The following is a 12,747-nucleotide window of genomic DNA, read 5'->3' as shown; positions in this document are numbered from 1 at the left end:
GGCGTAGCTTTCCTGTACAGCGCGGGAACGAGGTAACTAGCGCCAAAGCTGCCGGCATTAAAGAGCTCTCCATGATGCATGATAATGCCTGTAAAGACGAAAGCTCGCATGTGGATTTCGGTATTTTGCTCGATACCAGTATGTGCTTTGATATCGGTGATGCAGGCCTAAACAAGTCAGCTTTGAGTAGGTAATTAGGTATGACTGAGAAGCCACAGTTAGTACGTGTAGAGCTTATGACTGAATATTCGTAATTCACTTGTAAGCCAGTGAGTGAGTGGCTGACTGCCAGTTTATCGGATCCGAGTCGAGGTGCACGTAACCAAGGGTGGTACTGTTTGTTACCAAACGTGGTGAAGGGTTGCGATGCCTGCATTGCAGCAAGTTACAGTACAGCACACACACACAGAAAGTTCTTGTGACCAGTGACTTACCAACTAACCAACTAATGATCTCTGTGCTCGGTGAGAATAGGAATGGAAGAGGAGGATCCATCCACCCATGCATGGCCTGTGATATCTACTTCATCTCCGCCGAAATGCCTTGACGTTCTTCGAGAAGATGCCTTTTCCAAAGTTTCCGTGCCGATCGATCGATCACGTTGACCATGAACGGACTAAAAGCGTGACTGCCTTACCTAGGTACTCGGAACCAAAAGATCCTTAAAGTAAGTACTACATCACATGGGCCCCGCGGACTACCTTTAGCAGGGCCTGCCCTGATCTAGGAAGTGCATACCTACCTAGGCAATGAATGTACAGTGACCTCTACGGGGCTGCAGATTAGTACTTACCTTACCTATAGGTACAGTCGGGTGGTGGGTGTGCTGTAGCTGTCGATGCCCACCCCCCCACCGGCCGGCCCCATTTTGAGGATCCCCCACTATCCATCCAAATGCTTACCGCATTTATTTTCTTTCCCCCTGTTGTCTTGTTTTTCCCACCTATTCAGAGGTCAAGGTACAACTTTCCATGATGAAGCAATTCGGAAGCTTCGGATGGCGAACTGCTGCGTATCCTCTCTTGGCTCTCGTCGTTTTGTCTCCGACTGACCAAGAGTCCAATGCCTCAGCTTATGACCTGTTTCCGGCCGCTCGGGCCCGATAGTAACAGTAGAAGATAAAACAATGCCATGTCATGATTTCTTGAAACGCTCTTCGTTTTGACGTCTACTTGATCGCATGATCATACATGTCCTCCTGCTTGTGTCTTTCTTGCTGTAAACAAGTATAATTACTGCTTGCGATCTCTCGTCGTCTAGCCGTCTTGTCTCGTCTTGTTTCGTTGCATATATTGTTTCCTTCTGCGGACAACCCTTTCTGGACGTACGTTACCAATATGATTTACACAAAAAGGATGTCGCATGCATCTGGCCCATTGCTTTTGGCGCTTCTACCTGCGGTAACTGCGCATGGCGGTGGTGAAAGTATGGACATGGATATGGGAATGGGAATGGGAATGGGCCATGGCGGCAGCACCACGACACAACCGCCCAACAGCGAGGGCTACCCTGATACCTACTTTGCGCATACTGAACATACTGGAGTCATATACACACACATTGCATTGATGGTTCTTTCTTGGGTATTTATTCTACCAATTGGTAAGTTTTCATGGTTTTGAGCTTCATGCGCCGACTAACACCACCAACACCAGCCGTCATGTTCTCACTGGCAAACTCTCGCTTTACACTACCGGCGCAATTTGTTTTCCTAGCTACAAATTCTCTTGGAGTCCTGGTCGGCGTGATATATAACGCGCAGACCCCAGACCTGTATCCAAACAATGCGCACCACAAGATTGGCTGGATTGTGACCTGGGTCGTTTGCGCCCAGGTCCTTGTAAGTGCCGTGGGCTGTATCGCGGGAGCTCTAAGGGGTAAACGAAAGACGCCGAGTAACGACACACATGCCTTTCTGCCTGTCGCGACGCAAGAGGTCGACTGCTCTTCGCACAATGGCTACCACAATGCCAGCCCCTACCGCATTTCCAACGACAGTGGACGAGGAACCGAACCAGACACACCCTCGCTTCGAAGCGACTCGGCATCTACTCTCAATGGCATAGAGTCGCCTATCAACTACCACAGGAAAGAGTACGAGGATGATGATGGCGACCTAGAGGAATTATCACTAGCCTCTCCTGAACCTCAGGGAACCTTTGCTCACCACGCCTCCAAGATCGCTGCTTCGCGAGTATGGAAGTATCTCGACCTCGGCCGTTGCATAGTTGATCGCATTATCCTCCCCTTCGGCTTCATTGCGCTTGCAACCGGTGTTGTCACCTTTGGTCGTTTCTTTGTAAGTTGCTAGCAGATACCTTGGTTGCGACACTTGACTGACAAGTCTTCCAGGAGGGTGGCGGAATCTTCAATGGATTGGCGCATTGGATTAAGGGCGGTGTTTTCTTCTGGCTAGGTATCTTCACCCTCGGCCGCTGGACCGGCAGCTTTGGAGAGCTTGGCTGGGCGTGGAATGTTAGACCAAGGAAGGACTCCCAGAAGTGGCGTCCTTCTGCCGAGTTTGTCGAGAGCTTCTTGATCTTCTTCTATGGCGCTACCAATATCTTCATGGAGCACCTCGGGGGTTGGGGAGGAGACTGGACCGCCCAGGACATGGAGCACATCTCCATCACAGTTCTGTTCATTGGGGGAGGCTTGGTAAGTCGCTCGAGCTGCCTCAGTCGATTTTTCCACAGCAAAAACTGACTTGTTTCTTTAGTGCGGTATGCTCATCGAGTCGACACGTATTCGCCATCTTCTCAACACAACCGTGGACGAAGTTCAACCCAAGAGCCCCTACACGGCCGAAGAAGCAAACGAACCTGAAGCCCCCGACACATACGAGCTCTCGCTCAACCCCATCCCAGCTTTAGTCATCATGCTGCTTGGACTCATGATGAGCTCCCACACACAGCATACCATGATGTCCAGCATGGTTCATAAGCAATGGGGTGACCTCCTTCTAGGAGCTTCGCTTGCTCGAGGGTTGACATACCTCATAATGTACTTGAAGCCACCCAAGTCCATTCTCCCATCACGTCCCCCAACGGAACTCTTGGCTGCTTTCGGACTGATCGCTGGAGGCATCATCTTTATGGCTAGTGTATGTCGAGGGCCCCTGAAAAAAGATTCAGAGCGCTAACTTGAAGTAGAGCACTGATACTGTCGACGGAATGATCCACTACAAACTCGACGTCATGTTCATGTACACTGTCACCATGGGTCTGGTCGCCATCCTGATGGCTTGGGTCGTTATCATCCTCGCCATCAAGGGATGGGCTGTCCGACTCGAACGACGCCGTAATTCGAATTAGACAGTACATATTCACATATTGATAAAGGAATGACATACTGCCGTGATTCGGCCTCGGTGGAAGACAGGCGTATATATAGATTGATTGTATTGCGCGCTCCATGTAGTGCAGACTCTGCTTTGAGATACCCTTATGCAATAACGGCTGCTAAATGACCTAATTCCTGAACCTGACTTTCTGCCTTTTAACTGAGTGGACAACATGCTGTGGCGCATTTGAGTACAGTGTCAAGCGTTCTTGGTTTCAATAATATAGCTTGCTATCTGCAAAGAAAAACGCCATCCTTGTGATCTGACATGTCCTTGTCTCGTAGGAAGTGGTGAAGAATGGCTCTCAAGAGTCCACTTATTGCAAAGGAGCGGATATGAAATGCCATCGTGCGTTCATTGTAGTGGACCGAAATGATCTGGACTGCGTATATACAGTCTGCTCATACATTCCCGTCCTTGGCCTTTGGTACAGCAACCACTCTCTTCTGGTCCTCAGGAGAGAAAAGCCCCGCACCTTGTTGCAGAGCGTGAATAAGGAAAGGGATGGAATCGGCCTTGAAGTCCTCTGCGTTGCGAACTTTGTCAAGATCCTCTGAGAGCTCTTGTGTTGTGCGTTGAAGGTAGTAGGAGGTAAACTCCGGAGAAGACTTGTTGGCAGACTTGGAAGACATTTCAATGTTTTTGATAGAGAGGAGCGAATTTATTTGGTTTGACAAAGGTAGTTCTAGCGATGTTGACTGTTGGGTTTGCGGCTCTCGAGGTTCCTTCACCTTGGCTAGAATGACGAAAACTTGAGCAAGCAAATTCTTAACAGTGCGAAGAAAAAGGTATATGTCATGAGCACTGTGTCTACCTCTCACGACTTCGACATGATGGAAGCCATGATACAGATTAACTCGAAGCAAATACATAAGTTTTGCCAGTTCTCCCAGTCAATCGAATAGGGTAACTCTAGGTGAATGCAGCTCCTGGTACAATAGGGTGATACTCCGCGAACTTGTGGTATGGTTGATGGATCTCACGACGCAATGTATGGAGCAACTTGATACAAAGCCCAGTGCGCTCTGGGTTACTTGTAGTATTTTATACTCTATCAACGTTTTCACATCTAATGTCACTCTACAGTGAAGCCTGTCTACCTAAACAGGTCTGGGACGAAACTCCATAAAACAGATCATGACCTTCCAAAATCGCTAATCCACAATAACGCCCTGAGTGCCTCGTGAACGTGAGTCATTAAAGACACAGCTGATAACTTAGTGAGAAATGTACTGGAACACAGCAGACACCTCGGACTCTCCATATTCTTGCCTCAAGAGCAAGTCTTGAATTGGCTTCAGCCCCTCGTTAACAAAATGATTCCATGTGCTGGTATCACCATATAGCATGGCTGGCGCCTTGATATACTGCTTCCCATCAGGCTTACACCGCTTGCACTTGAACGTCTCATGAGTGTCGCTCTTGGTATCTGGCCGATACTGGAAAAGCTCACGGAGACTGTCGAGCGAGAAATGCCGTTCAACATCTTCCGCCGAGTCCACAACACAAGAAGATAAACTCTGTTTGTGAGACTGGCGTTGGAAGATCTTCTCCTCGATAGTGCCTGTTGCAATGAAGCGGTACACGAAACAATCCTTCTTTTGTCCATCGCGCCACACTCGAGCAAGCGCCTGTTGATCAGCAGCCGGGTTCCAATCGGGGTCGAATAGCACCAGCCGGTTCGCGCCGATAAGGTTGATACCGCATCCACCAGCCTTGCTGCTCAGGAGAAAGACGAATTCGTCACCTTCAGGATCGTTGAACCGATCAACAAGCTTCTGACGCTTGTTGACGTTCATGGTTCCGTCGAGTCGCAAACATCCATACTGACGAGAGCGGCACATTCGTTCAAAAAGATCCAGTGTCGAAGTATAGTTGCTAATCAACACAATCTTGTCGTTTGTATCTTGGCGGATGCGGGCCAGCATGCGATCCAACACTGCCATTTTGCCTGAATACCATGACTTGATCTCGCGATCTCGACCACGGGATTCCTTGGGTACATAGTCGTCTGGGAAGCACTGCTCTGAGCCCGGTAGATCATCCGCCATGTTCAAAAGATCAGGATGGTTACAGAGCTTCTTGAGAATGTTGATGGCTTTCAAAGGCTGACTTCCCTTGCCTCTCAGGAGAGCCTGAATGTCAGGACTCTTGATGAAGTAGTTGTAGAGGTCAAACTGAAAGGGTGCAAGATTACAGAACACAACGTGCTCGTACTTGACAGGCAAGTACTTGGAAAGGATGTCGTTTGTACGACGAATCAGGAACTTGTTGACAACATTGAGCAATGCCGCAGTGCACTCATCGCCCTTCTTTCGATCTTCCTCCGACGCATCAGCATCTCGGCCACGGAGAATTGGGATCTCATAGCGTTTGCGAAACTCCAGCCGTGTGCCGAGCAGATCGGGATTTGCGAAACTTGTGAGCGAGAAATACTCTGTGAGATCATTCTGGATAGGTGTGCCTGTGAGAATGACACGCCGTGAAACATTGAGACTGTTGAGAGCGTTGAAGGTATTGCTGTCGCTATTCTTGAGACGATGTCCCTCATCACAGAAAAGCAGGCCAATCTTTGTGTGCTTCAGCTCCTCCACGTTCAATCGTAGAGTTTCGTAGGAAACAATGATGACTGGCCTGGTGACGGCCCGACCGCTCGCAATTGCCCACTGTCGAAGCTGACGTGTCAGTTCTTCTTTAGATGCCTTTCCATCGATGGCGAATGGGTTGATGGCATTAGGACCAAGCCACTTCACCAACTCGTTGGCCCAATTCTTGACCAAACTGGCAGGGCAGACAACGATTGCTTTCTGAATTGTCGGCTTTCCGGCATCGGGGGATTGCTTGAGTAGTGTCCACATCAAGGAGATGCACTGAAGAGTCTTTCCCAGACCCATTTCGTCGGCCATAATGCAGCCATTGGCCTTCTCATCAATCAGGCCTGTAACACATCGATACATAAATTTGACACCTTCGACCTGATGGGGACGAAGAATCTTGGCCAGCTTCGGGTCAATTACGACTGGAACGCGAGGGTGTTCGCCGTCCACCTTCTTCTTGATTCCGAGAATCTCAGCAAGACTCTTGTGTACAAGAGGAGCGTCAAGTTTCCCGTCAGCAGCCTCTGTCCTGGCGGGCTCAATTGCCTTGGGGACATCTTTTGGTTTGTCGTCGACAGTCGGGTCATGGAGAACAATTGCGAATTCGCCACTGGGGTCATGTAGAGGCTTCGCAATGAAGACTGCACCTTGCCGTAATCCCAGTGTAGGAGGGGCACGATTGGGATTGTATGCAGCGCTATCCTTGTTCTTCAATGGTACTGAGAAGGCCTTGCGGAAAACGAGACCTTTATCCTTGGCCTGGAAAACGGGGAAACGGTTGATATCTCGAGTGGCAAGCGCCAGCCTGTCGTCATTGGAGTATGGTTTATCATTATCTGCTTCACCGTCGGCACCACCATAATCAACCTTTCTTCGCTTGCGGGACGGTCGATCGACAGCCGGGCTTCTTCCAGCGACTCCAGGGCATTTGAATGGTTTGTGAAGACGGTCAATCGAAGAGGGCGTTGGCATCCGCTTGCCTAGAATTTTGTCCTTGCCAGCAAGTGGCGTCGCGACGATAGGGGACCTAAAATGAGTATTAGAGCTTGCAACAACGCGCCAAAGTGTCTTGTTACTCACACTGCTCCCATCTTGAATATCTTCTCGTTTGATAGACTTATCGAGCGGTTGTTCCAAATATGAAAGATTTCTTGCCACCCCAGCGAGAATCAATGGAGGGTAAATACCTTGGCAAGCGCGATGTCAGTGACTCGACGCGACAGCAGGCAGAAACACGCTATCACGTGAACCGCCACTACCTTAGCTTTAAGGTAGCCCTCCCCGGCAAAACCGAAAGCTCGGACTCAAAAACGTAAAAAGCCTCTAGCTTAGGTAACATTGGATCCATCGGGAATCGGTCGAAGAATCAAGTTTGTCGTTCGGTTCATGATGGGACCGGAACGATTGGCAAGGAATAGATCTTCTCCTTTTCTCCTTTTCCCTTTATACATACAACTCACTCGATCAAAACCCAAAACCAAAGATGATAACCGAAAGCCCATTTCCTGCAACGTCGTCAGGGTAGGTCACCGCTGATCATCTGCTTTCTCAGTATGCGGCTCTGGAAGACCCTGGATCACTAACACATGCCTTCAAGCGTCAATCTCCCCAACTCCGATCAAAGCCGATCGGCCGGTGGAGATCCTTTTGCCGACCATCAATCCTCTGGACCGACCCCTCTTCAAATAGCAATTGCTCGACATCGCACTGGAATCTTGACTGCAACTGTTGCTGGACACTTTGCGCATTGGCAATATCTTACTCGGTTTCGTCGAATTGATGTACAGGCTACTGCGAATCGCGCTCCTCTTGCACGACTCGGCTTGGCCTGGGGCCTCGTATACCTCGGCGTCTTGAGCACTATCACTGTGGCTCAGCGCAAAGTGTCAAGGAATACTGATCCTCTTCTCTCGCCTGTAGAGTCTACAAAAATTGTCTCATAATGTCGGCTGATTTCTGGGCTGGCTATCTCAGTGGTGCTGTTGGAATTATCATCGGAAATCCTCTTGATGTGATCAAAGTTCGACTTCAAGCACAATATACCAGTCCAGTGACGAACCCGCCTGTTTGTTCGATCCCTACTGGAACAACAGCGGCGGTTTCAGCCATCAACCAGAGTGCATCTTTCAGCACGCGGTACCTCGGATCATACGCCTCCTTGGTGACCGGAACTGCAGCACCAATTCTCGGTTACGGTGCGCTGAACGCCTTGCTCTTTGTTTCCTATAATCGAACCGAGACGACACTGAATAGCGTATTCTCAACATCTGGAAACTTGTGGAATACCTGGCTTGCTGGCGCGGTGGGCGGTCTTGCAACCTGGGTCGTTAGCACCCCCACCGAACTGATCAAGTGCAGGGCGCAGCTAGCATCCTCTCCAACCTCAAGCTGGGCTATCACTAAGGATATCTGGAAAAACGAAGGTGTTCGAGGTCTTTACTTCGGCGGAACTGTGACTGCTATCCGGGATAGCGTTGGCTATGGCTTTTACTTCTGGTCCTACGAGCTGACTACCTGGTGGCTGACCACGGAACAGGGCGAAGGAACCTCTTTGCAACACGAGGCCGCCAAGGTTCTCCTCTGCGGAGGATTAGCTGGAGTCGCAACTTGGGCGAGCATATTTCCACTCGATGTTATCAAGACTAGAGTTCAGGCCCAGACCCTTGGCAGACAAGCAGAAACAGCACTCCTTCTGCAACCAAACGTAGCGTTACAAACCAAACGGGCTGGCGCAATACAGGTCGCACGTGAGGCGTTTCGGGAGGGAGGCTCTCGTGTTTTCTTTAGAGGGTTGACTGTCTGCAGCGTACGAGCTTTCATAGTAAATGCTGTCCAGTGGGCGGTTTACGAATGGGTCATGTTCGAACTCGGACATGGACGGAAGAAGACAGTGACCAACGAGCCTAGGGTAGAGATGGTACAAACATGATGTGTGAGGTCTACAATGGCATCCGGATTCACCCGCTACAATTAAACCAATGTACTTCTTCTCAACTTCAAGTCATGGCGATTCTCTAGGAGGGACAAGACGAAGAAGGAAAAGCTGCTACAGGCAGCCCGGTGAGAGCTTCACCTTGACCACTTTATGCATGATGAAACACTTACCTCGGAAGTTTATTATCTGGGGTTCTTTCCGCTTCTTATGAATACTCGAAACTTAATCAACGTGCAATTCGCTTTCATGATCTATCTTCATTAGTTCCACTTCAAGGCCCAGAATCAGTCACTTCCATCACGTTGTTGTCGGCGTCAAACGGGTTACTGCACAACAATCACTAGACGAGAGCTATTGTATCAGAACTAACCAACAGTTTTCGTCATTTAAACGTTCAATTAAGTCTTTTGCACCCAAATCAAAAAGGTATCTGAAAGATGTCAGACTCTTTGTGAACGCCATCCTATATGCGTTCACCAAAGGCATCTTCTGAGCCCCCGAAAACATGACATGAAAACTCTCATTTATTAGAGCTGTGATGCTTTGACTCACAAACCGATAAGTATTTCGTCGTAACGGGGAACCATGCATGTTCCCCATTGAACCATTGTGACGCTGTCATAAGTCAATGCATCGGGGTACTTGTCATAATTCACTGCACTGACAAAGGTCGCGTCCAGGGGAATCTATATGTGAAGTTCATCTGATCTCGTGGTCAAAGACCGCCGTAGTCCCCCATAACTCGACAGCGGACTCGGATAGTCGCCCAAAAGGTGACACAATATCTGCAAGGCTCGATCGAGGTGATACAGGTTGGAAAGAAGTATTTAGAGAGACAAACGATGCGAGTTGCTCTTCCTGGAGAGATAGATGCCGTTGTCGGTTACGCTGATATCGTTGCTGCTCCTGTTCGCGGCGATTCTGTTGTAGCTGATGCTGATATTTGAGATCCTTCTGTTGTTGCCCTTCTTCCTGCGAGATAGCCCACCCTACCGAGCTTTGTTGATGGTCTGGGTGAAAGCTGGACCTTGGAACAGCTGTAGGCACCATGACTGTTGTGCCATCAAGATGGACGAGACGTGGTCCCTGATACCACCACTGGTCTTCAAACCCGTTATCTACTGTCATCAGTGCCGAAGCTAATGACTGTATGTCTTTGGCCTTGCTTCGCGCTCGGTCGTCCACTTGCACAGGCTGAACGTATCGTGATGGCTCTCCTGGGAACTCGGGTCCCCATGTTGCTCGGAGGCTTGCCTCACGCGAGCGAGTGCGGCCCTCTCCCCCTTCGTTGTTGTCGTCATCTCCGTTGTTATCATGGAATCCCATAGGGAAATTCCAGCCGTCCCATGGCATGTCGCCCTCTCCAAGTCGGAACTGATTCGGCGTTGCAGGCAAAGCTTTCCAAACTTGGGGCTCGCCTCCTGAATTGTTGGAGGCCACATCCCAGGGACTGTTGTTCAAAGGAGGGGGCGCAGACCGTCCACGCTCGTGAGTACTTCTTTCCGCGGATCTCGAGCTTAGTCGCAGCTCCTCGGTGTGAGTTTCTCGTTGCTGTTGCTCCGCTGGGGTAGCTGGTGCATAATACTCTCTGATATGGTGTTGTGGTTGTTGGGGGCGATATGGTTGATATGTGGGTTCATGAGCCATGCCAATCGACACTGGATCTCTGCTGTAAATATGGGGAGGCAGGTTGCTGATGGGTTGAGTGAACTGTTGCTGTGGTTGGGTCTGTGGTTCCTGGGCTTGAGTTGGCATTTGTTGGTGAGCGGGCTGATACTGTGCGGGAGCGTTGAGATAGTTGGTATTTGTTGGAGGTAGTTGGCGAGGGAATTGGTTGGCCCGGTCGCGCATGCTCTTTGATACATAAGTAATGTGTCTGTCCTTGGTCATAATTTTGGGCAGTGGGACGCCCATTTCCAGATGAACGTAAATGCCTGGTCGTCCCCCCATGATGGCAACAGGTGGAAGATGTCGGCTGAAAGATAGGTACTGTTCGTAACGTTACGTCGAGCTAGCAACAGATTCACCAGGGGTTACTGTGATGGATCGAATGCAGTGGATTCAGAAAGATCTGGTGGGCGAAATCGGTAGTGGTGAGAGACTGACTCTATGGCAGGCGTCAGATCATAACAATTGTGCTGTAACAAACGCGATGTCCGGCTTGGGTGGACAACAGTCAGAAGTACTTGGAGAATCTGGCAAAGGGAGATAGATAGAGAGAGAGGTCGTCAAGATGTGTGAGATGGACGGATGGATAGGTATATGGAGTTGCTTGCTCCAGTAGGAGGCTTAGAACTCTTCTCCGCCTCTGGTCTTTAGCGTGGTCAGAAAAAGACCGAGGTTCCTTAATCTGAGGTGAGGTAAGGAGCAAAAGAGGCGAAGCCGTTGTGTTTTTGGTAGTGATACAGCGCAGCCCGGGGCTGTTGTATAGTGAATGTACAGCTTGTCAAGGGATATAATGATAGATTCAGCTTCAGAGGTCCCAAGTTAGCAGTAGAATGCCTTGCATTAGGTACAGGCCGGTCCTTGATTGCCACCTGACCTGGCCTGACTACCTAGGTAGGAAGAGCTCTGGTGAGCTGAGCTGAAAGATGGCTATGGCCACTTCTAGCTATCGGCCGCCGTCTGATACGGGGCCCGCACGGCGCCCGTGGAGGAAGCTAAGGATGGATGTCGTGGGACAGGGATGATTGAGGATCTGTTTCTTGGCGTTTGTCAAGACAGAACATCGATGCACTGACGTGCCTATGCCCTAATTGTCTTGTAGTTAGTGTGGCCGGCTAGATATTCATGCTCAGCACACACAGAAGCATTCATTGCTCAGGGAGAGCGAGGCCATAGACAAACAATTCGTGTCAGACGAAAATACTTCAACTCAGCTGAGGTCCCGTGTTTCTACTACCAAGGGAGGACAAAGATGTTGCCCAAAACGAGCTGTTCACTCACTAAGCCTAGCGGATTCGGTCCTCATTTGCCCCAGAGACCAAGGCCCCCCGCAATCCCACGCTAAAAACTGATTGAGGCTTGCAAAAGCGACCGCAAGGTGTGGCGAAGGTACGGAGTACATCTTCCCAAAACGAGCATGTCCTCGTTAGAACATGTTTATTTTTGGCTCATCTAAACCTAATTAGCGAAGTCGATATGCGAAAAAGTAAATTGCAGCTGCGGATATAAAGCCTTTGGCGACCTCTGCAGTATCAACAACATCGAAATAGGCTTGCGGGGTCTTTTGAATGACAGAATCAGGATCGTCAGGATCAACGGACAGGGTCAACCAAACCCACTATGCGCCGGGTCTTTTCTAGAAACATTCTTGGAACCCCCCCTGTATTAACCACTGACCGCATCGACACCTCAACCTCACAATCAAACATCACAAGTATGAGATGATTTACCACGCGGTAATGCGTGAAGACTGACACATGCTGTAACATAGTACAGAAAAAAAACGTATGGTATGTGTGCACTTTCTATTCTGCCCAGCTAATTTTATCGAATCTACAATTCTGGGGTTGAGAAGGCTGTGTTGGCCCCTTTCCGATCCTTCGTCGATGAAGGATCACATGGATTGTCTCAATTAAATAAAACCGCCGAATGGGCCTTTTCCATCATTCCTTCTCGTCAGTTTGTCATGATCTGATTCGCTCGCCCGCATCAAATACCAATTCAGATGCGCCCAAGGTATCGCTTGAGGATTATGGGCATAGATTCTTGATCCATTTTGCAATTTGCGTCGGCATCAAGCTCATTTACTAGGGCAACAACCCAAACATCATGACTCGAGCCCTTTGTTTTGATTCTTCGACATTGCTGTCGGGTCGTATCGTTGTCCCGATCTATGCATTGTTTCAGTGTTCAGGTACTACTGTCGT

General features: G+C 49.4%; 5 protein-coding genes; 2 read left to right on the top strand and 3 right to left on the bottom strand.

The window, feature by feature from the left end:
- Nucleotides 1-1,337: 1,337 nt before the first annotated feature.
- On the top strand, nucleotides 1,338-3,314 carry FFUJ_13670 (YTP1-like protein; the record flags this gene model as incomplete). XM_023576381.1 has 5 exons in its annotated part: nucleotides 1,338-1,602; nucleotides 1,656-2,299; nucleotides 2,353-2,658; nucleotides 2,720-3,103; nucleotides 3,153-3,314. 5 exons carry the CDS (start codon nucleotides 1,338-1,340, stop codon nucleotides 3,312-3,314), a joined length of 1,761 nt encoding a protein of 586 aa, XP_023429538.1.
- A 259-nt stretch (nucleotides 3,315-3,573) lies between these two features.
- Nucleotides 3,574-3,975, bottom strand: FFUJ_13669 (uncharacterized protein; the record flags this gene model as incomplete). XM_023576380.1 has 2 exons in its annotated part: nucleotides 3,574-3,720; nucleotides 3,775-3,975. 2 exons carry the CDS (start codon nucleotides 3,973-3,975, stop codon nucleotides 3,574-3,576), a joined length of 348 nt encoding a protein of 115 aa, XP_023429537.1.
- Nucleotides 3,976-4,560: 585 nt separating this feature from the next.
- FFUJ_13668 (putative RAD54-like protein) lies at nucleotides 4,561-7,031 on the bottom strand (the record flags this gene model as incomplete). XM_023576379.1 has 2 exons in its annotated part: nucleotides 4,561-6,967; nucleotides 7,021-7,031. 2 exons carry the CDS (start codon nucleotides 7,029-7,031, stop codon nucleotides 4,561-4,563), a joined length of 2,418 nt encoding a protein of 805 aa, XP_023429623.1.
- An 851-nt stretch (nucleotides 7,032-7,882) lies between these two features.
- On the top strand, nucleotides 7,883-8,869 carry FFUJ_13667 (related to ornithine transporter 2; the record flags this gene model as incomplete). Its single annotated transcript, XM_023576378.1, has 1 exon — nucleotides 7,883-8,869. The coding sequence occupies one exon, from the start codon at nucleotides 7,883-7,885 to the stop codon at nucleotides 8,867-8,869; it is 987 nt and encodes a 328-aa protein (XP_023429536.1).
- Nucleotides 8,870-9,574: 705 nt separating this feature from the next.
- On the bottom strand, nucleotides 9,575-10,825 carry FFUJ_13666 (uncharacterized protein; the record flags this gene model as incomplete). The annotated part of the gene is made up of 1 exon (XM_023576377.1): nucleotides 9,575-10,825. One exon carries the CDS (start codon nucleotides 10,823-10,825, stop codon nucleotides 9,575-9,577), a length of 1,251 nt encoding a protein of 416 aa, XP_023429622.1.
- Between the last annotated feature and the right edge of the window lie 1,922 nt (nucleotides 10,826-12,747).

Source organism: Fusarium fujikuroi, chromosome FFUJ_chr04, assembly GCF_900079805.1.
Source record: "Fusarium fujikuroi IMI 58289 draft genome, chromosome FFUJ_chr04".
Lineage (NCBI taxonomy): Eukaryota > Fungi > Ascomycota > Sordariomycetes > Hypocreales > Nectriaceae > Fusarium > Fusarium fujikuroi.
This window is presented reverse-complemented; position numbering and strand designations above follow the sequence as displayed.